The sequence below is a fragment of the Podarcis cretensis genome, assembly GCF_951804945.1.
Source record: "Podarcis cretensis genome assembly, chromosome: 15".
NCBI lineage: Eukaryota > Metazoa > Chordata > Lepidosauria > Squamata > Lacertidae > Podarcis > Podarcis cretensis.
This window is the reverse complement of record NC_137185.1, coordinates 11,171,462-11,194,987: the sequence shown is the minus strand read 5'-3', so window position 1 is coordinate 11,194,987 and position 23,526 is coordinate 11,171,462. Positions and strand designations below refer to the sequence as shown.

The following is a 23,526-nucleotide window of genomic DNA, read 5'->3' as shown; positions in this document are numbered from 1 at the left end:
GGAGGGGACGGGGAAAAAAACCAACCACACACACACCACCAAATCGGAAGCAACTTCTCCCTGTTTAATCCAAAGCATCTAACGGGGCGGGGAAAGAGTTCCATTTACTTATACGTGTGTGAATATATCCATATATATTTACGTGGTCGCTGCCTTCAATTCTGCAAGCATGAAAAGAAGAAAGGAGCCAACCTCTCGGGTGTCGGAATAGTTTGTCTCCCCCCCTTCCCCCCTCTCAATGGATTAAAAAAAATCAAAAAAGGGGGGGTGCGGAATCAAGAGACAACCCCGCCACACACACCCCTCCTCACGCTTGCCTGTCTCTGCCTTTGGATCAAGGCATTCTGTTCCTCTAATTTATTTTCTGCTGCCGAGGTTGGAAGGAATTACACATATCTATTTTCCCAAGGAAGACCAGTGACCGGCCATTACTTTCCTGGGTTTGCTCGGAGGAATCTCTCGACGTCTCTCTCGCCCGCCCCCCCCCCCGGGTGCTGACATTCCTTGGGAGTCTCCCTTTCTTGCCCCCCTCCTCCTTCTTCCTCCCCCCCCCCTTCCCTCGCTCCCTCCCTCCCTGTATTCCACCGGGGGGTGGGGGGAGACGAAGTTGGAGGGGGTGGGTAGGTGGGGGGAAGAGCAGGAGGGAGGGCGAAGGCAGTGTGGAGTTGTCCGGGGGTGGGTGGGGGGGCTCTGTTGTTGCGACGAGAGCGAGCGAGCCATGGACGGCCCCACACTCTGCAACGGCTTTCGCAAGAAGCGGCGCTCCCGCTCGCAGCGCGACCGGGCGAGGCGCTCCAAACGCGGATTATTACAAGGTGCTGCTGCTGCTGCTGCTGCTCCCGGCGGGGCGGCTCTGGTGGTGGTGGCGGCGGAGCCCAGGCGGACGCCCCCCGCCCCGTCCGTCCTTTCTTCCTCGGGCTCCGAGCTCGACAACAATGGCAAGCCGCCGCTGCAGCCGACGTGCCGGCCCAAGCCCCCCAGGAGGAAGCGGAGGGAGTCTTCCTCGCCCGAGGAGGACATCATCGATGGCTTTGCCCTGGCCAGCTTCGTCACGCTGGAAGCCTTGGAGGTGAGGGCGCCCGGGCTCCCCGTCGGGGGTGGCGGCGGCGGGGCTATATTCTAGGGAAGCCCGGAAGGGGAGGGGGCGGCCGGGCTTGCCCTCTCGCTCATTGTTTGCTGACTGTGGGTGGGTGGGTGGGGGTAATGGCAGCAGAGAGGGGTGTGTGCGTCGAGGAAGGAGGGTGTGCACTTTGGGGGGGGGTCTTCTTTCCTCTCCTTTGGTCCCTACTGCTGGGATAACAATGCAGACCAGGAATCCCCATCTCTCTCTTTGCCCCCGCCCCCGAATCCCTTGGCTACTCCAAATATTTATAGGTCGAGGTGGCTTCTTCCCTTGCCTTGCTGTGCGCTGAGTATATTTATTTTTGTTTGGGCTGCAGTTTGATGGATGTGATGCTTTGAGGAGCGAGTTGGCTGGGTGTCTCTCTCTCTCCCCCCCCCCACTTCCCCTCGCTCTCTCCAGCTGTTGGGGAGTGGTGGTGGTGCTTTATGTGTTCGGAGGTGGGGAGGGAATCGGGGTGTATTCATTGCGAGCGAGAGGGGGGTGGGAAGAGGAGGGGCTTGGAGGAACTTGGAGGTGGCGGGGGGGGGGGGCAGAAGGAGAGACGGGCAACGGCATTGGACTTGCATCTCCTTTATGCTCCAGAAGGGTTGGTTTATTTATTTGCTGGCCCTTTAAAGCATGGATGGAATGAAAAAGGGGTGTGTGTCTGAATAGATGTGCAAAAGAACATCCCTTGGCAGTCATCTGGAGGGCTGCTTGCAAGTGGAACCCGGTTGTCAATGCCGCCTTGATCCCCTTCCTCCCCTTCTTTCTCGTTGCAAAAAAAAAAAAAAAAAAAGTGCTTTTGTGTGTCTGGTGTGGACAAGTGGAGACGTCTCTTTATTCCACGCAACACTCGCCGGGTGCTGCTTTCTTTCCCCTCCCTCCCCACAATGCACTTTTCTCCTTCAATGTTTGATTTCTCCTGGGGAGAAAGGGGTATGTGTGTGACATCAAGAAAGGGCAAGTTGGAAGATGATGGGCAGGGTGAGATCTTACCTTGACATGATTTCTTGGGGAGAGGAAATCAGACTGGTATGGCTGAAAGACAATGCCAGTACTATGCACATTGTCACAAATGTGGTGTGGAAGAGAAACAGGAGTTGTGGAAGAAGCATGTGGCTCCCCCTCCCCCAAATCTGACAGTTGAGGGTTAACATAATACCATTATTTCCCAGATTCCTTCCATCTCTCCCCCCTCCTCCTTGACCCCCCATATTTTAGGCTAATTTCTTGGTTTTGTCAATTTCATTCACTCTCTTTTCCCAAATCAGTTTCGCACAACTTTTTGGCCTTGGGTTCCCTGTTTTTTTTTCATTGTGTTTACATTGCATGGCATTCAAGGTTAGACCTTTCAAGCTTAGGTGTCTTTCTAGAGTGAGTATGTGTTAATCCAACATGTCCTTGCCTTTTGGTATATCAAGATACCTACGTGTTTTATTTCTCTTGAGTTAAAGGCTGATTTGGACAACGGTTGCTGGCCCTTTAACTTGGAGAGCGAGAGCGAGAGCACACTACTCTGTTCCCACCCCCTTTCAGAATATGTGACAAAAATGCCTCCAGTTCTGATGTTCTTGTGAATTCAAAACAGCTGTTATGGTGTCCCTGGTTGTATAGAAACATTTGTGTACCAGTGATTTCCACTTACAATACCCACCTGGTTGTAAACTTCCTTGCATTCAACTCCTTCAGTCTCTCTCTCACCCCCACATCCCCACCAGTCGAAAATCCCTTCCTTCCTTGATTTGAAAAATAGAGGGGTTCAAGTTTTGGGGTTTCTTCCTCAAAAGCTACTGACATGCATATGAACTGCTGAGTAGGCCAAGCCCACCTTATAAACTCTCCGTACTTGCAAAGCATTTTCCTTTTCTGAATTTTCTGGCATTCATTAGATTAAAACACAAGCAAGGACAATAATTGCTGAAATGCATGAGGTATGGGATCAAGAAATATTGAGCTGCATGCTTTTATGGTGGGGGTGGAGAGAAAGACGTGGACATTTTATGTGGTGGTTTGAGGTTTGGCAAATGTATACATTCTTTCTATGTATTAGCGTACAGTGTTGCCAGTTGCTGTTGTTGTTTGAGTAGTTTTGGAGCTTTGCTTATATGTATCTTGGCTCTATGGCCCCACAGTTTGCTCTCTGTATGCAGCTTGGGGGTCCGTATACCGGTATGAATATCTCCTCCTATATTTTCCTGCCTGTACAGTAAGATATTTAGTTGAGACCTTTCTCTTGAGTGTTGTCACTTACTGAAGTGTGTAACACTCGCATGGGCTTTTCTGTGGTGGCCCCTTGACTTTGGAATAGTCCCTCTGGAGAGGCTGGACTTGTATTTGACACAGTGCAATCTTCTTGGTGCCAGGTTAAGACTTCCTTGTTTGCCTAAGCATTTTGAAAGTGTTCTGTTCCTATTCAGACTGCTTTTCTGTTGTCTTCTAGGGCATTTAATTTTTTGATGATGGTTGATGTCTTGCTTTTATTGATACACACCCACACCCACCCACACCCACCCACACACCCACACCATCCTTGGATCCATCTGAATGAAGGGCAGGTCAGAAGTTATTAAAATAAACACACTTGAAAGAAGTTTAGGCAGAGATCTGCCTCCACAGAAATCAATAAATATTCCATTGATTTTAGTGGACCTTATTCCTTTGAAAAGATGCTTAGGGTGACAGCCTCAGTTGTCTTATGGTGCCAAGATAAGCATACTCTCTCAAATGCTACTTTGAAAATAATTGTCGATGAGCAACAACCTTTCAGCAAGGGGCTGACAGTAGACAACATAGGTGTGCAGAAAGAGGGGGTTTGGGTGGGTGAAACTTGTCACATCACAGTGGATCTGCAAAACTCACATTTGCTGGAGTCCCATGCTCTGTGTAACTAGATGCAGAAGAGCGGCTGTTAGGAAAGTGTGCCAGCACAATTGGCAACAACTGTTACGTCTAAGGAATGTATACACAGGGAGTGGGGAGCATTAACTGGTATGGTAAGCTGGCATGACGCAATGGTTAGCATTTCAGAATTGGACCAGAGGGACCCGGGTTCAAATTCTGACTCTTCCATAGGTGACAGCTCCCTGGGGCCTTGGGTGCCCGAGCACCCACAAAATTCCCCATGAAGGGGCTGGGCACCCACAAAGGCAGTGTCAGAGCCATGCATGCTGTATGGCACCCATGACCCTGGGCACCCACAGACGCGGGGGCAAGTTGGCACTCCTGGACTCACTGTATGACACTAGGCCTTTCTCACAGGGTTTTTAGGAAGATAATATTGGTGTGTGTGGGGGGGAGTTCAGAGAACCATGTACTGTACCTTGAGTTCCTTGGAAGACAGGCAAGATAGAAATATGGCAAAAGTACAAATAATAAAATTATTATTATTATTATTATTATTATTATTATTATTATTATTATTATTTATTATTTCTCTTTCTGGCTGCAAAAATAGGAAAAGGACACTGCCCCCAAATTATTAAACCTATGTTGTCTGGGTGCTGTTTTTATTTATAATCTGGTTGTCATGCTGTTATTTATTTGACTCACTCTTAACTTCCTTATTTTGAGGGACGCAGGTGGCGCTGTGGGTTAAAGCCTCAGCGCCTAGGGCTTGCCGATCGAAAGGTCGGCGGTTCGAATCCCTGCGGCGGGGTGCGCTCCCGCTGCTCGGTCCCAGCGCCTGCCAACCTAGCAGTTCGAAAGCACCTCCGGGTGCAAGTAGATAAATAGGGACCGCTTACCAGCGGGAAGGTAAACGGCGTTTCCGTGTGCGGCTCTGGCTCGCCAGAGCAGCGATGTCACGCTGGCCACGTGACCCGGAAGTGTCTCCGGACAGCGCTGGCCCCTGGCCTCTTAAGTGAGATGGGCGCACAACCCCAGAGTCTGTCAAGACTGGCCCGTACGGGCAGGGGTACCTTTACCTTTACCTTTTAACTTCCTTATTTTATAATAAGATGTATTTTAGTCACTCCTGATATCATTTATGTATTACAAACCTATTTGGATATATTTTGCATATTGTGGTATTTTACTCGTTTTGTTGTTGGTTCTGTTTTGTGTGACTGCACTATGAAGGATCTGTTTTAATAGTGCAGTTGGCTGGAGCGTGGTGCTGATAATGCCAAGGTTGCAGGTTTGATCCCCTTATGGGACAATTGCATGTTCCTGCATTGCAGGGGTTTGGAATACATGATCCTCAATTCTAAAATTCTATGAGTCTAAGTCCGCTTAAGTGAATGCATTTTCAGAATCCAGTGGGTTCATTGGGGTGCTTTCTGGGCTGCCCCAGTTTAGACTGCAAGTGTAAATGCTGCATCTCTGAACGCTTAATGCCATGACAAATAAATTGTACGCAAGTGAAAAGACTGTATGCCAGAAGTCTGGGTGAAGTCTTTTGCCCTGACATACTAATTCTCTATAGACCATGAGTTTGTTTGTCATATGGGAACATTCAGTGCTTTTTTTTCTTAAAAAATGTTTAGGGGATACTCTCATTCTCCTACTCATATTGAAATACCGCCTCTCAATGAGGCCAAACTTAGATTCACAAAATGTTTAGGGCTATGCATACCCCTGCATCGTCCAAGAAAAAAAGCACTAAAGGGAAAGGGAAAGGACCCCTGACAGTTAAGTCCAGTCGTGAACGACTCTGGGGTTGCGGTGCTCATCTTGCTTTACAGGCTGAGGGAGCTGGCGTTTGTCTGTTCCGCAGACAGTTTTTCCGGGTCATGTGGCCAACATGACTAAGCCACTTCTGGCACAACGGAACACCGAAACCAGAGCAGCACATGGAAATGCCGTTTACCTTCCCACCAGAGTGGTACCTATTGATCTACTTGCACTTTTGGTGTGCTTTCGAGCTGCTAGGTTGGCAGGAGCAGGGACTGAGCAACGGGAGCTCACCCCATTGCGGGGATTTGAACCACCGACCTTCCTCCCTACTATTCCCCAGATACCCGCAGCCTGAAATAGGACACTCCAGGAAAAACTTTGCTGTTCAGTGTATAAAATTGGTGCAGTGTAGGAATGAGCAAATCTCCCCATTTCTCTTTCAGTTACAGGGAACCAGGCAGAGGGCCTTCTCAGTAGTCCCTGTGGAACACCCTTCCATAAGATGTCAAGCAACTAAACAACTTTCTGACTTTTACAAGACATTTGAAGGCAGCCCCGTATAGGGAAGTTTTTAATGTTTGATGTCTTACAGTATTTTAGTTTGTTGGAAGCCGCCCAGAGCGGTTGGGGCAATCCAGTCAGATAAGCAGCATATAAACAAGTTGTTGTTGTTGTTAAGTGCACACAACTGCTTTGTGTGATTGGGCTGGCAGTTCATTTTGTACTGCTGCATCACAGCACATATTTAGTCTTATTAAAACGATGACTCTGGATTCTGATATTTCTTGGATTTGCTATTAAGTGTGGGTGTCAGTGTTGCACTGAAGAGGCAGGTTGTGTTTCTGCAGAATAGAAACTTCAGAGTTTGTCCCTGTTGTCTGTAAATGGGTTTCAAAATATTGCTTTCCTTAACACAAAGCTGCTCACAACAAGGAGAAGCTCAAATGATCCTCATAAAATTGGTTAAATCAAGTGAACGCCCACAGTGGAACATTCACGGCTGGAATAAATAAATATGCACCTGTGATTTGTGAATTATGGGGTAGGGCAGGCATAACTCCTGTGTGGTGCAGTGGCTCAGTGTTCTAAGCCCCTTAAAGGAGATTTCTCTCAGACCTTTTTGTGGATTCTACTTTTAAGAACGACAATCCTTGTCCTTTTGTCAATGGTGGATATATAAGTGTCTAAGTCTATCCAATTGCTCACTAAAAAAAGCAACGCCATTAAATGTGTTTAAACATGTGCCCCATCTGCACTATATGTAGGGTTGCTATATGTCCAGAATTTCTGAGACATAACCGGCATTTGCAAGAAGCAGAAAGCACTGAAATGTCTGGGAAAATCCGGACATATGGCAGTCCGTGTTGGAAGTGCAGGTTTTGGTGAATTTCATTACAAACAGCTCAAAAACTCAGATTTTCTTTTGAGATTTTGCAGATTGTGTCTGGATTTTAATTTTTTGAAACAAGGCAACCTTGCTGTACAGTATCATACCACGTTAGGCAGCCATAGTCATGGGTACCCCAAAGAATCCTAGGAACTGTTGTTTGTTGAGGGTGCTGAGAGTTTCTAGGAGACAGCTGTTCCCCACAGGGGGCAAGGCCAAGAGATGTGGTCTTCCTCCATCCTCAACACATTAGCACAGGCATAGGCAAACTCGGCCCTCCAGATATTTTGAGACTACAACTCCCATCATCCCTGACCACTGGTCCTGTTAGCGAGGGGTGATGGGAGTTGTAGTCCCATAACATCTGGAGGGCCGAGTTTGCCTATGCCTGCATTAGCATATCGGAGAGTACCTGAGTAAGGATTAGGTAGCTAAAGGTGTGTAGCACCTGTCAGTGGTGTATGAGAGGCTTCCTTCCTTACAGACCCCCTTGAGGGCTAAGGTCAGTAGAGGTGCCCCTCCTAGTAACTCCCTTGTCCTCAGAAGCTGAGGGGGTGGCAGCAAGAAGGCAATTTCTGTGGCAGCCCCATAGCTGTTGAATTACTTCACCACAGAGGTATGCCTGGCACTTTCTGTATGTAGTTTTCATCATATTCTGAAGACACACATCTTTAGCCTGCTCTCTCTCTCTTTCTCTTTCTCTCTCTCTCCCCCTCCCTCTCTTCCTCTCTCTCTTACGGACCCACCCTAGTCTCTTCATTGCAATTAGTTGTTGCTGTTCTTAATAGAATCATAGAACTGTAGAGTTGGAAGGGATGGCAAGAATCATCATCAGCCTTCAATGCAGAAATCTCAACTAAAGCATCCACGACAGATGGCCATCTCATTTCTGCTTAAAACCCCCAGGGAGGGAGAGCCCACAACCTCTTGTGGGCATCAGTTGCATTGTCAAACATCTCTTATAGTCAGAAAGTTCTTACTGATGTTCAGTTAGAATCTCCTTTCTTGTAACCTGAAGCCATTGGTTCAAGTCATACCCTCCAGAGCAGGAGAAAACAAGTTTGCGCATAATATTGTGCATCAAATGGCTGTAACCCACCCTGGGACCTTGCAGTGAAGGGTGGATAAGAAATCAAACCACTCTCGTTATAATTATTAATATGTGTGTATAAGTTTTGAGTTTGTCTGGCCCTCCAGGATTTAGGGTTCATCAGTTTTGCATTGCCGAACTTGAACTATTATGCCCGTTGGCTAAATGACCTCCAGAGAAAGTGCAACGGAATCTCCAGGCGCAGGGAACAAATGTTCAGCAAGACATTATCTTGCTTGCTCTCCAAATCTGCATCATATCATTCCATCCACTGAGTGAGCATAATTGTAAGCAGTTGCTCAATTACGTTTCATGCGATCCAGCCAGATGTTGCTTGCAGTTGTTTTGCGTTCTGAACAGAGGAGGAAGAAGAGTGATGCAAGGATGTTGCAGAATAAGAAACCTTGTTCCTTTTCGAGACATCTTAAGCATGGTGCTGATGGACAGATGTATAGGTCATTATGTGTTTACTACAGCTGGCCTACTTTGGTATTAAAAGAACTTGCCGTATAATGCGCGCCATTGTTTGTTCTAACATTGTTAGGACATTATTTGTTCTGAGTGTAAATGGAATTTACATTTTTGGGATTGTTTTTATGTTGAGGTTTATTTTGGAAGCTTCATAGCACCCTGAAGGTCAGCAACATTTTCTTTGGTCACTAACCTGTAGTTTTGAACCTACAGTTCTTCATAATGCACTTACTCCCCAAACCAGAGTTGCCAGGTGTTTGATTCAATTTTATTTCAGTGAGTCACTCCAATGTTCCTAATTCCCAGAGGAGTCTGGGTTAAACTGCTTCCTTAAAAGGCGTGCACATTTATTTAAGTGTGCGGACCAGGGGTCTGGAAACTGAGCCTTATGAGGAACGGTTGAGGGAGTTGGGTATGTTTAGCCTGGGAAAGAGGAGACTGAGGGGAGATAGGATAGCCCCCTTCAAATACATGAAGGGCTGTCACTTGGAAGGTGGAGCTAGACTGCTTTCTCCTCGTCTGAAGTGTAGAACATGAACCAAAGGAGATTCTGACTAAACATCAGGAAGAACTTTCTGATGGCAAGAGCTGTTTGACAGTGGAACGGCCTCCCTGGGGAGGTTGTGAACTCTCCCTCTCTGGATGTTTTTAAGCAGAGATTGGATGGCCACCTGTCATGGATGCTTTAGCTAAGATTCCTGCATTGCAAGAGGTTGGGCTTGAGTTGTCTTGGGGGGGGGTACCTTCTATGATTCCTTTTTTAATATATACACATTTTTATTGTGTTTTTTTAACATATCATTTCCAACAATCATTTAACATAACTTCTTATCTTATACAATATTTTAGACTTCTGTCAACAACTTCTGAAGATTTTCCGTTCTCTATCGCTTCTTCTGCATTTCTTAACTTCTCTATTACTTTTAATTGTCCTTAACTAATAAGTCTCATCATAGTCTTTCTTGCAATGTTTCAAATGTTTCTTGCAGTCCTACTAGCGTCATCTGTTTATTACAGTTGCTTTTCAAATAGTTCAAATATTTACTCCAGTCTTCTAAGAATCTCTGATCCCGTCTATGATTCTAAGTGGAGACAACTCAAAACAGTGACCGAGAGGAAGGTCCTTTTTCAGGGCTGCTGGATGTCCCAGAACGGGAAGGGAGAGAGCCAGATGAGCCAATTCTCACCTTGCCTTCTGAGGGTGAGGCTCTCACAGCTGGTTGGTTCAGAGGGTTGAATTGAAGTCTTCTTGCCAAGGATTCTCTGCGGTCAGTGCAGGTGCAAAGGGTGCTAGCACCCTGTAGGAGTGTTTGCCTGCAAGATCCATCTTCTCACTTGGGATGGGACTTGCACAAATTACAGATCCCACCCTGTTCCTTTAAAACAGTGATTCTCAACCTGCGGGTCCCCAGATGTTGTTGGACTACAAATCCCATCATCCCTGAGCTCTGGCCTTGCTAGCTAGGGGAGATGGGAGTTGTAGTTCAACAACATTCGGGGACCCACAGGTTGAGAAAGGCTGCTTTAAAAGAAGAATGGGAGGAGTGTGTCAAATGTTGGAGCAATGTCTTTGCTTACGCCTAGCCATGTATCCTAGGCTTTATTAATGTACCTGTTGGGTCTTGTGAGCTGTACCCTGAGATGATTCAGAAGTTGTGTGCAAGGGGTTGTGTTTAATCCAAGGGTGGGTGTCAAGGCATCCGATCCTTGGCATCTGGTCCCCACCCCTGTTGTAAGACACACTGAATCACAGCATCATGCTTACAAGACGGCTCCCAGGAAGTAGCTTTCTTCCGGATTTCAGAGCTCTGCAGAGCTTACAGTACTAAAAGGGAATTGATTTAAATGTAACGCCAGAAATGTCACTTTCTTTCGCTCATCTGAAGGCTGTCTATTCCTCTCCACGAGGGCAGCTTATAGCAGCTCGCTAAAACAATGCATAATAATAACGCCATCCTGGTACGGAGACAAAAATGAAACGGCGACAAAAAGCCAACAGCCCGGAAAGGACCTGAACCTTTCTTAGAAAGGACTTGGGAAAGGATTCATAAAGGTTTAAAACTTGAACCTTTGGAACTCACTCCCACTGGAAGCAGTGATGGTCGTCAACATGGACGGCTTTAAAAGAGGATTAAGACAAATTCATGGAGGAGAGGGCTATCGATGGCTACTAGCCATGATGGCTATACTCTGCTTCCATGGTCCAAGGCAGTAATGCTTCTGAATATCAATTGCTGGAAACTGCATGAGAGGGAGGTAATAATAATAATAATAATAATAATAATAATAATAATTTTATTTATTTGTACCCCGCCCATCTCATCATTTTTAATTTGTATACTGCCTTTCTATCTTACAATACTCAAGGCAGCTTACAAGCTGAAGAAACAAAAAAATGTACATCTTATAACAATCTAATGCAATACAAAAATGTGATATTAAAACAAAACTTTAAAATAGGCAACCTCCATCAAAAAAGTAACATTCAACAATCATTAGAATAGTATAAAATAATAATATCAACATATAAAAGTTAAACAGAAATCCACTCAACAGTTACAATAATATCTAAGCTATAATCAATAAAACAACGGCAAGCCACAGTTCATAAAACAATACAATACACATTGAGAAGCAGAGGGTAGAGCAAGGCAGGTGGAAGGAGCCTTGCCTGATGGAGTCTCTCCCCTCACAGTTCTTCCTCCAGGAACAGCTCCCTTATGAGGAGTTTCCCCAGCCACTCTGGGCGGCTTCCACAAAGATTAAAAATACATTAAAATGTCACACATTAAAGCTTCCCTGAACAGGGCTGCCTTCAGATGTCTTCTAAATGTCAGGCAGTTGTTTATCTTTTGGACATATGATGGGAGGGCATTCCACAGGGCGGGTGCCACTACCAAGAAGGCCCTCTGCCTGGTTCCCTGTAGCTTTGCTTCTCGCAATGAGGGAGCTGCCAGAAGGCTCTCGGAGCTGGACCTCAGTGTCTGGGCAGAACGACGGGGGTGGAGATGCTCCTTCAGGTATATTGGGCTGAGGCCATTTAGGGCTCTACGTTCTTATGTTCTAAAACCAAGAGGCCATTTTAAAAACCCAGCTAAAAGCTTGGGAAAGTAGGCTGATTATGGCTTTGCTGTCTCTTCCTGCGTACAGCTGGTAAACCAGATTCCTGTCAGCAGGACTGTCAGACAGCTCCAACAAAAACAGAAATGAGAGGGATGTTCAGGGCTGGCCTAAGACATTTTGCTGTCTGAAGTGAACCAGAAAATCCCTCCCACCACAATGGAACCTGACTAGGACATTGAATAGTCACCAGGTGATAACTACCTTCCCCTGTGATCTTGGATGCACCCTCATAAAAATGTATTCCGTATTTGTTCAGTGTTGTTGAGTGCACATTGAGCATTGGGTTGGACTTCCAAAGTCCGTTCCCTGGGAAGAGGGGTGGATTGTAAAACCTTTCAGGGAGCTGTAGTTCTGAGGGGAATAGAGGTGTCTGCCATCAGCTCTCAGCACCCTAAACAAACTACAGTTCCAAGAATTCTTTGGTGGGGAAGCCATGACTGTTTACAGTGGTATAATACTGCTTTAAATGTATTGAGCTGATGGACTTCCGGGTTGGCGCCATCGCCGAATGGCGGACTCCCTCCGAGCTCCGGAGGGAGCCTGCTCGGCAGGGGCTGGGTTCTACCGCGTCGGCATCGCGGGGACCCTCAAAAACCATGGGCGCTGAAACCCATGGGCATGGTGACTCGGCGGGCACCGTTTGCGTCCCTGACCCGCGAAGGAGCCTTTTTAAAGGCTGCGGAGCGGGTGCCGGGGGGGAGTGTGTGGTGCTATGAGTCCTCCGCTTCCCCTGCCGAGCGAAGCCGCATGCCATTTGGCGGAGAGCGCTGACTTCTTCCATTGAAAATTCGGATTAAAGAACAACCCATGAGTAATTGGAAACTGGACTTAAAAAGGGGAAAAAAATTTCAAATTCGGAGCGAGCGGGGGAGGTGCAAAAAGGAAGTCCGTCTCCCCCCTGTCGTAGAGGATCTAAAGCAAAGGATTTAACAACTAAGATCGAGTGCTACCTTGGTTTGATAAAGTTACTAATTTCACGATGGAAAATTATAAGTGGGCTGGAGGAGAAAAGTAGAATGTGAGCTAAAATGCAACCCCCCCCCGGGAACCGGGAGCGATTGGCGAGAGCGCCGGGAGAGGAGAAATAGAGGCTTTGACAGCTGTCAAAGGAGCTGTCAAAGCTGAAGAATAAAAATAGAACTTTGTTATGAGGACTTTGCCGGTTACATTTGTTACAAATTAGATATAAATTGTTTAAAACAAGGAATAACAAGTTATTTTGACTGTTGGGTGCGATCTGGAAGGAAACTGAGCTACTACAATCCCTCTAGAGGGGCTGTGGGACATTACAAGTATTGCTGGCATGGAATTTGAATTGGACCTTTTATCTCCTGGGAAATTGCAGAAATGGAACACTATTTTGTCTACAGAGGTCTCTACACTAAAGGAGACAATAGATTTATCTATTGAAGAATGGAAGGGCCTTGACGTAAAGTTTTGTTCCTGAATAACAAAGCCTCTGTAGGGGATTTAGAAGCTTTTGGAATTGGAACATTTTTGCAGTGGAGCAGGGAAAGAAACCAGAGGAAAGTGAGGAGAGAGAATAATAAGAACAACATGAACAACAAGAACTGGATAAAGCTGGAAGTGGGAACATTTGGGACATCCAGATTTGAAAGGCTTAAAGAAACAAAATTGGAGTTTTTACTCTTAAATATAGAGATCTGGATGGAAAAAATGGACCTTTTTGAGACAGAGTTTTTCCAAGATTGGACGTTTGAAATTAAAGATGATCAAAAAGATGGCAAAGACTATTAAAAAGACGGCAAAGTGGACTTGTGAAGGATTTTGGCTTAGATGTGGGATCTTCAGGATGACAACAGGCATTGATGGACATTGGGGAACGCAACCGGGAAAGGGGGGAGGGAAATTTGGAATCCAAAGGGTGTTAAACTATATTTTATTCTTTTTTCTATTTTCTTCTATTTTAATCTATTCTGCATATTAAAGAGGGGAATTCGTGGAAGGGAGCGGGGTCGATTTTAGGGGAGGGAAAAATATTTTTAACATTGGGTTAATTATAATAAGTTCAAATTTGGGGTAAGAACTTGTTGAATCTATTTGAAGGAATTGGAATACAAGAGGGGGTGGGGTGGGGAAGTCCTGGAAAGATGTCAATGAATATAAGGTTACAAAATGGATGTTTTATTTCATTTCTTTTTTCTGTTATATCTGAAAATGTTCAATAAATATTATTATATAAAAAAAATAAAAATAAATGTATTGAGCTGATGTACCGATACCTGAGGATTCAGTACTGCCAGGTCTGGTCCACTCATGAGACAACATGAGGTGACCACCTCAGGCAGCAAGATCCACAGGGGCATCAGACCCTGATGTAGATCTTTATTACCCCCTTGTTCCTGAGTTAGACCTTCACTCACCCCTTCTTCCCTGGCAGGGAGGGGGACATGGCATCTTGTGGTTTGCCTCAGGTGCCAAAACGTCTTGGGCTGGCCCTCTGTATTGCATTGGGTGGCCTCTTTTAAATTTTTTATTTCTAGGCCTGATCATTTTGGTTTGGCAATGAGACCCCGCTGTATCCCGCTTGGGAGCTGACCTGAAAGGCGTGCAATTATCTCCAGCTAAATTAGTAGTTTGATCTTCATTTGAAGCGGAACAATACATTTGAGCCGGATGAACCTTATTAAAAATAGCCCAAGTGCTTGAGTTCCTGCAGAAGTCTCCGATGTAATTAATAAAAATAGAGTTTGGAAGTTGGGAGGGTGGAAATATGAACTCTCCCTGCCTTTTTTGAGTTGTACTTCAGATAGATGTGGGAAATCTACCTGTTACCTATTTCTATCTATCTATTTAAAGTTTCACAATTTTGCAGGAATTCTTCATAATCCATGAACTTTGCTTGGGGTCCAGCTTGCTAACTGCTACAAACCTTTGTGCCTTTTCTCCTACAAGAAATCCAGTTCAGTGTAGTAGATGGGGCTTTGCATTGTACATTCATGCTGATCTGTGTTCATGATGCTACTATAAGTGATCCTACTTTCAATACTGTTTATTTAAGTTGTTGCATTTATGCCCAAACTCTTTCCTCCGAGGAGCTCAAGCTGGCACGCATGGTATGGCCCCTCTTCCTTTACTTTCCACAACAACCCTGTGAGGTAGGTTAAAATGAGTGTCTGTGAGCCCAAGGTCAGCCCAGGGAGCCTTATGGCTAAGTGGGGATTTAAACCCTGGTGTTTCCCAGGTCTCAGTCAAACACTTGATTAAAACTTTCAACATAACAATTTATCAAAGATACATCAACCTCATTCCCCCCCATTTCCCCCCTCCCCTCCCCAAAAGACAACCCCCCCCCCGACTTCCCTCAGCTCCTCTCTCTGGTTTTTCAGCACATGTTATTCTCTGCATGTTATCAGATTGTAAATATCCTTAGTTTTTCCATCCATATATTGCCAATACAGTGGCACCTTGGGTTACATAGGCTTCAGGTTACAGACTCCACTAACCCAGAAATAGTGCTTCAGGTTAAGAACTTTGCTTCAGGATGAGAACAGAAATCGTGCTCTGGCGGCACGGCAGCAGCAGGAGGCCCCATTAACTAAAGTGGTGCTTCAGGTTAAGAACAGTTTCAGGTTAAGTACGGACCTCCGGAACAAATTAAGTACTTAACCCGAGGTACCACTGTACAAGATTTGTGAATGTTTATTCAAAGCCTGCCAAGGTGTCCAATTCAGTTTGTTGTTTCTTTAAATACTTTGTAAAAGGTTCACATTCTTCTTTAAAGTCAAACACTCTAACCACTACACCACACTGCCTCTGTTTGCCTGCAAAAATGTTGGGGGAAACGTACTGCTTTATTTCTGATCATTGCATGCCCCAATGCTTCTGGTTAAGATTGTGCACTTTTTCCACACCAGTAGTGTGGTGGGTTGTTGTTTCAAACTGCTTTTAATAATAATAGAATCATAGGATTGTAGAGTTGGAAGGGTACCAGGGGTCATCTAGTCTAGCCCACTGACATGCAGGAATCACATCTAGCTAAAGAATCCCTGACAGGTGGCCACCCGACCTCTGTTTAAAAACCTCTATAGAAGGAGAGCCCACCATGTTATGAGGTAGTCTGTTCCACTGTCAAACATTTCTTACAATTCTGTTCCACTGTCAAACATTCTTACTGTCAGAAAGTTTTCCCTAAGATTTAGTTGGAATCTCCTTTCTTGTCATTTGAATCAATTGGTTCAGGTCCTGCCCTCTGGAACAGCAGAAACAAGCTTGCTCCATCTCCCACCTGACAGCCCTTCAAATATTTGAAGAAGGCTATCGTATCTCCTCTCAGTCTTCCCTTCTCCAGGCTGAACATATTGCACTATAAAAATCACAGCAAATGGATTTGGAGATAGCGGCTTAACCTGTTTTTATAAGAGCCACTTCTCACATTTCATCTTAATACTTTGTGAGGATAAAATGGGCTAAGAGATGGTGCTGTATTTGTCGGGGGTGCCCCTAAGTGTCATTCACGGTGCCTGGATGAGAGAGTCAGTGGCAATAACAGCCTGTAAAGCCCAACCTGCGCAGACATTCGTTTACAAAGACATGGGTGACAACCTCAGGGCCTCCGGGTGGGGCGGTGGAGCTTCCTTCTCCATCACGACTGCATAAAGAAGTTTGGATGCTTCCATTTTGATTTCAATATTATAATAATAATAATAATAATAATAATAATAATAATAATAATAATAATTTATTATTTATACCCCACCCATCTGGCTGGTTTCCCCAGCCACTCTGGCTTCCAACAGAATATTAAAATATAATAATCTATTAAACATTAAAAGCTTCCCTAAACAGGGCTGCCTTCAGATGTCTTCTAAAAGTCTGGTAGTTGTTGCTCTCTTTGACATCTGGTGGGAGCGCATTCCACAGGGCGGGCGCCACTACCGAGAAGGCCCTCTGCCTGGTTCCCTGTAACTTGGCTTCTCGCAGTGAGGGAACTGCATTGGACCTCAGTGTCTGGGCAGAACGATGGGGGTGGAGACGCTCCTTCAGGTATACTGGATCAAGGCCGTTTAGGGCTTTAAATGACAGCACCAACACTTTGAATTGTGCTCGGAAGCTGTGGCTTGTCATATTGTCCAAACCCAACACACTCTGTTAATCTTAACTATGATTTGTTTTGAAACAACACTGTTTCAAACCGTAGTTTAAAGAAGTGGAAAAGAGCCTGCTTCAGATCATGGTTTGATGGAACTGGCTTGCTTCAACCAGCCATTGTTAAGAGGAGCCAAACTCCAGTGTTCAGATATGATGCTTAATTGTTGTTAATCTCAGATGGAAGAAGAAGCTTCTGATCTCCTTGCAGCCACGCAGGGAGTGGGGTGAAAAGGCCACTGCATTTCACCCTCCTAATTATAAAGCAAGCTCCCTCAGGCTTGGACCCACAAATATTTTTGGACTACATCCTCCATCATCCCTGACCATAGGCCCTGCTTCTGGGAACTGATGGGATCTGGAATCCAAAACCTCTGGAGGGCACCAGGTTGAGGAAGCTTGCTTTATCATGGCATGTTGTGTCTTCCAAGTATTTTGCGAGCTTCTGTATCACTGATTCCCAAACCTCCCTGCTCCTGGTAAATGGTAAAAATGGTAATGGTAAACCATTAGGTCCAGTTGTGACCGACTCTGGGGTTGTGGTGCTCATCTCGCCAGTGTGGTATAGTGGTTAAGAGCGGTAGTCTCGTAATCTGGGAAACCGGGTTCGCGTCTCTGCTCCTCCACATGCAGCTGCTGGGTGACCTTGGGCCAGTCACACTTCTTTGAAGTCTCTCAGCCTCACTCACCTCACAGAGTGTTTGTTGTGGGGGAGGAAGGGAAAGGTGAATGTTAGCCCACTTTGAGACTCCTTAAAGGGAGTGAAAGGTGAGATATCAAATCCAAAACTCTTCTTCTTCATCTTATTGGCCGAGGGAGCCGGCGTACAGCTTCTGGGTCATGTGGCCAGCATGACTAAGCCACTTCTGGCGAACCAGAGCAGTGCACGGAAATGCCGTTTACCTTCCCGCTGGAGCGGTACCTATTTATCTACTCGCACTTTGACGTGCTTTTGAACTGCTAGGTTGGCAGGAGCAGGGACCGAGCAACTGGAGCTCACCCCATCGCGGGGATTCAAACCGCTGACCTTCTGATCAGCAAGTCCTAGGCTCTGTGGTTTAACCCACAGCGCCACCCGCGTTCCCCTGCTCCTGGACTGCTTGACAAATGCTTTTAGAGGTCTTGATGGGACCCCTCAATGGTTTCCTTTCCCACCTATTGTTTTGCAATTGCTGTGCACTGTGATAGATTCTAAAGCGTTTCTTAAAAATTGTGCAGAATGCAAAGTTGTCTGCAGGAAAATACTGCTGCTAATTTCCTTTTTCGGTCTTTTCTTTTAAAATGCATTGTCTATCTTCAGGCTTCCTGCCTTTAGCTTCTTGGCAGCAGGCCACAGTGTGAGTGGCTTTAGAACATTATCGTCTTAGGGAAAACCTCATGTGCTTTAAAATGGATATGAGCAAAATCCATTCCATAAGTAGCAGGAAAATGACTAATGAAGGTTGGAGCTTTGTTTGCCCCTAATGCCATCATGGGCTGCAGCAGTGCCATGTCTCTAGGTGGGCCCTTGTTGCTCCCGCTTACTTATAAAGTAATGCATTTATGAAGGACTTGCAGTTTCTTCCCTCCCTTCTCTCTCTGCTGAGAAGCTTGATATTGTCTGTTGAGACCCCCATGTATTCAAGAGAAGGAGGCTTTCAATTGGCATAGGAACCTGGAGCTCACCACCCAGAGAGTTCCTGCTCTGTAGAACTTGCAGTAATGGGTGTATGGTGTGAAATAAAGATTATTTTTTTGGGGGGGGGAAGATGCACACCCCACTGTTAAGAACTCAGGAACAGCCCTTAAGGATCAAACCAAGACTCTTCCCAGTATTGTATTTCCGATAGGAGCCAGACAGATGTTCCTGGGAAGCCCACAAGCAGAATCTTAAGAGCTGGAAAAGCTCTTGTAGGAGATCTAGTCTGTGCCTTCTCCTCTTGTTGAAGAAGACCTCCAGCAAGGCTCAAGTGCATGGCTGTATTGTTATAGAAGCTATTCATAGAATCATAGAGCTGGAAAGGAACTCTGAGGATCATCTAGTCCAACCCCCTGCAATGGGGATCGAACCTGCAACCTTGGCATTCTCAGCACCAGTTGTGTGATCCCCGAGCCAAGGAAATGCAACCTTTAGACGACATCTGAGGGCAGCCCTGTGTAGGAAAGTTTAATGTTTAATGTTTAATGATGTTTTTATATATGTTAGAAGCTGCCTGGAGCGGTTCGGCAACTCAACCAGATGGGTGGGGGTAATAGTAGTACAGTGGTACCTTGGGTTACAGATGCTTCAGGTTACAGACACTTCAGGTTACAGACTCCATTAACCCAGAAATAGTACCTTGGGTTAAGAACTTTGCTTCAGGATGAGAACAGAAATTGGGCAGCAGCGGGAGGCCCCATTAGCTAAAGTGGTACCTCAGGTTAAGAACGGGCCTCCAGAACAAATTAAGTTCTTAACCCGTGATACCACTGTAGTAGTACGACATCCCTATTTTCATTGGTTAAGTGTTGGAGGGTATGCAGGGAGACTTTTGAAAGTGAGGAAATGAAATTGGTGCAGGATCCCCATTGCTCTAACACAGGCACGCCCAACTCCCAAGAGACTGTGATCTACTCCCAGTTTAACAAAAATGGCAGTGATCTACCCAAGCTTTTTTTGGGGGAGAAATGACCAGAGCTGTTGAGCTTTTTAAAGGGAAGATTGACCAGAAGTCCCTCAAAATATAACTCGCCACTGAGAAAATAACACAGCGCTAAAACCACATAGCCTATCCCCAATCGACAGCAGAAGCCGCCTGACGACCGCCCACTAGACATGATGGAGGGAGCAAGGGGGGCAGAGACATTCCCACGATTGATCAGGATCTCACGATCAACCTGGATAACCCGGGGATCCTCCCGTCGATCACGGTCGACCACTTCAACATCTTTGCTCTAACAGACAGGTCTATAACCAGGTAGAAAGAGTGTCAGGAAAACCAAATTCATCCAGACATTAGGAGAAACTCCATAAGTGTAAGAGCTGTTCAACAGTGGAAACAGCTGCCTCAGGAGTTGATGACATCTCCCCTGCTGGAGGTGCCCCCCCCCAATGCAGAGGCTTTTGTGGATGCTGTCATTGCAAATTCCACTGCTAATCCTTTCCTGAGTGGGTTAGTGGACTAGACTGCATTGACCCCCAAATGTACCTTCCGATACCGTGACTCCTCTTGGCATACCAGGAGAGGAAAGAGAGCAGGATTTATTTATTTATTTATTAAATTTTTATTTGAAATTTTATTTACAACATAACATACACCCCCACCCCCCAATACAGAAACCCACCCTCAATAAACGTGAACACAACATACAATGAGCATAACATACAACAATACAAACAACCAAGTAAAAGACTTCCTTTATCCTGTATCTGGCCTCCTTATTTGCTTCTTATAAGCTGTTTCCTTTATGAATAATTATTAAGATTTTTTCTTCTAATTATAACTTAAATATCCACAAAGTCTCCTGGAGACATTAATCGAAACAAGTCCAGGTATGTATTTTAGGGCACTGTTTTGTGAAGTATTCTCTGCATTTTCCCCATGCTTTTTGAAACTCTTGTCTAGTGTGCTCTCTGATTGCCTCTGTTAATCTAGCCAGATTTATTTATTTCAAAAACCTAAAAATTAAATGTTGCGTACTGCACTTCTGTAGCTTCTGAATTCTTACTTGAACAATCTGGCACCCATGCAGGGATTCGGGGGTCGGGGGGAGAAGGATTAGTCATGGAATGTTGACATTCCAATTGGCACTACTGTTATATGAAGGCATGTTGCGTGTTGGCTTGGCTGGGTGGAAAACCTCGTGCGGGGGCTTGGGCAGGGAAGCCTGAAAGGACTGGGGGGCCTGGGAGGCGAAGGAGATCCACATTTTCCCGCTGGTTCCAAATCTCCTGCCAACGCCGTTGGTTGTGTGCTGCCAGTAATGAAGAGATATCATAAGACAGTAACAGTATGCCGAGAAGGATGTAATTAAAACAGAAGCAAATTGGCACTTCTAGATTAAAGACAAGCTGCAAATGAAAACACCTGTATGTTCTCCTTTATGTATTGGTTGTCTAGGGCAGGCTGCCAGATATGCAAATAAAAAAAGACATTGACAAATTTCCTTGCATGTGTGGTTTTGGGAAACCGAACTCTGTTATTAACCTGGCATTTGTCTGGGCTTTTTGATAACAATAGAGCTCTTATTGTATGCTGTTCCTTTGCCAGATCAGGGCTAGAAGTGTGCAACTAATATTTGGGAGGAGTTGGAAGCTAGGATGCTTTAAATCTTTGCAGAGTGATAGCTTCGCACATTGGCTGTGATCATCGCTTGATAGCTTGCTGTACCTTGTTCTGTGATGTCGCACATTGGCTGTGATCATCGCTTGATAGCTTGCTGTACCTTGTTCTGTGATGTTCTGTAGCAAGAGACGTGCATTGATGGCCTTTATAGTAAAATCATATGCTTTGTTTGGTGACAGCTGTTTGACATACAGAAATTGCCCGTTGATGATGCATCACTGGACATGCCGTGTGTGAACTCCTGGCTAATTAGTTTCCATTATTTGACATACATTTGCATGATCCACGGGTTAATTAGAGACTGAAACAAAGAGCATTCGGGAAATTATGTTGTTGTTGCTAGCATTTGTTAGTTGCTTTTCTCACATAGTTGACCCAAAGTGAATTGCATTGAAAACAATTAAGGGCAACCTAAAAACACACCCACGATTAACAGACCCCAGCTTACTAAAAGAGGCAACAGTGCCACCCTTCAAATTAAGTGGATAAAGAGAATACAGTGGTACCTCAGGTTACAGATGCTTCAGGTTACAGAGTCCGTTCATCTGGAAGTAGTACCTCGGGTTAAGAACTTTGCTTCAGGATGAGAACAGAAATTGTGCGGCGGCAGCGGGAGGCCCCATTAGCTGAAGTGGTACCTCAGGTTAAGAACAGTTTCAGGTTAAGAACGGACCTCCGGAACGAATTAAGTTCTTAACCCAAGGTACCACTGTATTTTACCTGATCCACATCCCTCCTCTACATGATATGATGGACCTTCCTTAGCACGTTTTTGAAATAACAATTTCATTCTTACAATCACAGTGATAAAGTGCTCTGCTTCCTAGGAAAACAAGGAATAAAAAGTTCTCTGCAAGCTTTCAGATATTTAATTATTCCACAAGTGACTAATTGAGAGGTCCAGTAGTTAACATTACATAAAATAACACACTTCGTTAAGTCGTTTATCTTGATCCAGCTGTAATATTTGGAACTATTTACTTTTCTCAGCATTGCGGGCAGGGGGTGGGGAAGCGAGATTAATTTCTTGTTTTTGACGAATGCCATTCTGCTTTAATTCTGCCACAATTTCTGTGTTTGCTTTGTTAATGACTATATCCAGCATGCTACCTGAAATGTAGCAGGATGTGAAGCTACTGCCCTGCGATTAATGACGTTGTTGCATTTTACCTTCTTCAAAAGGGTTTTTGGTTTATGAGATTCCAAGGAGTGCCCATCGCCATAAGAACCCTTGCAAGGCTGCGACATCTATCAAGCGAGCAAGGAGAAATGGGAGTTAATTACCCAACACTGGTTATTCTGATTATAACTAATTATTGGGCTGTTAAATGTTTATCACCCCTTTTAATGCTCCTGCCCCCTTGTAACTGTGGCTACACATCCTTGCAGCGTAAAACTAATAAAAAGAGGAAAGGCGGTCTAAAGCTTAAACACTGCAAACACTTAAAACAGCATCTTGCCTTAGCAGGAGTGTCAAGGCAAGATTTGGTTCTTTTTTTATTTTTGTGTTAATAAAAGCGGGTGTATTTATTTGGGTAAAGCTGTGCTCCTAAACCAGTGTCTTGGATCTCTTTGGTTACAAATTAATTTGGCTTAAGGCTGATCCACACTTGCTGGCAAAATCCTGACTTTCATTATTTGGCGGTGCCATACTTTTGCCCTGGTACCCTCTCCGGAAAACCTGTTTCTTTGCCCACTCTTTGGCACTATTTCGTCTATTTTTTTCTGCATAAATCTGCCTTGCTCCTCTGTCTGTGCTTGTCGGGACTCAGAGTGGCTGTTGCTAAGAGAGACTGCCAATAGTTTTCTGGGCTTGATCGTCCTTCCTTCTCCTTCTCCTTCTCCGTTGACTCTCTCCATTATCTGGAGATACCGGCTCGTTTTATTTTTTTAGATTTTTTTTGCGATTATGCAAAGGTGTGATACAATCTGAACAGAGGCAGGAGTGTTATTCTGCATAGCATTTAAGAAGAGTTTGAATTTGATATCCCACTTTATCACTACTCGAAGGAGTCTCAAAGTGGCTAACATTCTCTTTTCCCTTCCTCCCCCACAACAAACACTCTGTGAGGTGAGTGGGGCTGAGAGACTTCAGAGAAGTGTGACTAGCCCAAGGTCACCCAGCAGCTGCATGTGGAGGAGCAGAGACGCGAACCCAGTTCACCAGATTACGAGTCTACCGCTCTTAACCACTACACCACGGGGAAACTCCAGGTCCCCACTAGGCAATAACCACAAGTTATTGCAGTTCAACAGTTGGAAACTAAGGAGAAACTGATCTTCGGTGAGCATGGAAAGAAAAAGAGGTGTAGGGTTGTGGGGA

The 23,526-nt window shown here is 45.2% G+C and overlaps 1 protein-coding gene across 4 annotated transcripts in view; it reads left to right on the top strand.

Moving 5' to 3' along the window:
• The first annotated feature begins 645 nt into the window (after positions 1 to 645).
• Positions 646 to 23,526, top strand: part of AUTS2 (activator of transcription and developmental regulator AUTS2) — a 685,027-nt gene continuing 662,146 nt past the window's right edge. For all 4 annotated transcript variants that reach the window (XM_079955418.1, XM_079955419.1, XM_079955417.1 and 1 more), the window contains exon 1: positions 646 to 1,069. In XM_079955418.1, the coding sequence (XP_079811544.1) occupies positions 719 to 1,069 (351 nt within the window). In that variant the 5' untranslated portion in view covers positions 646 to 718. The remainder of the gene's footprint in view (positions 1,070 to 23,526) is intronic.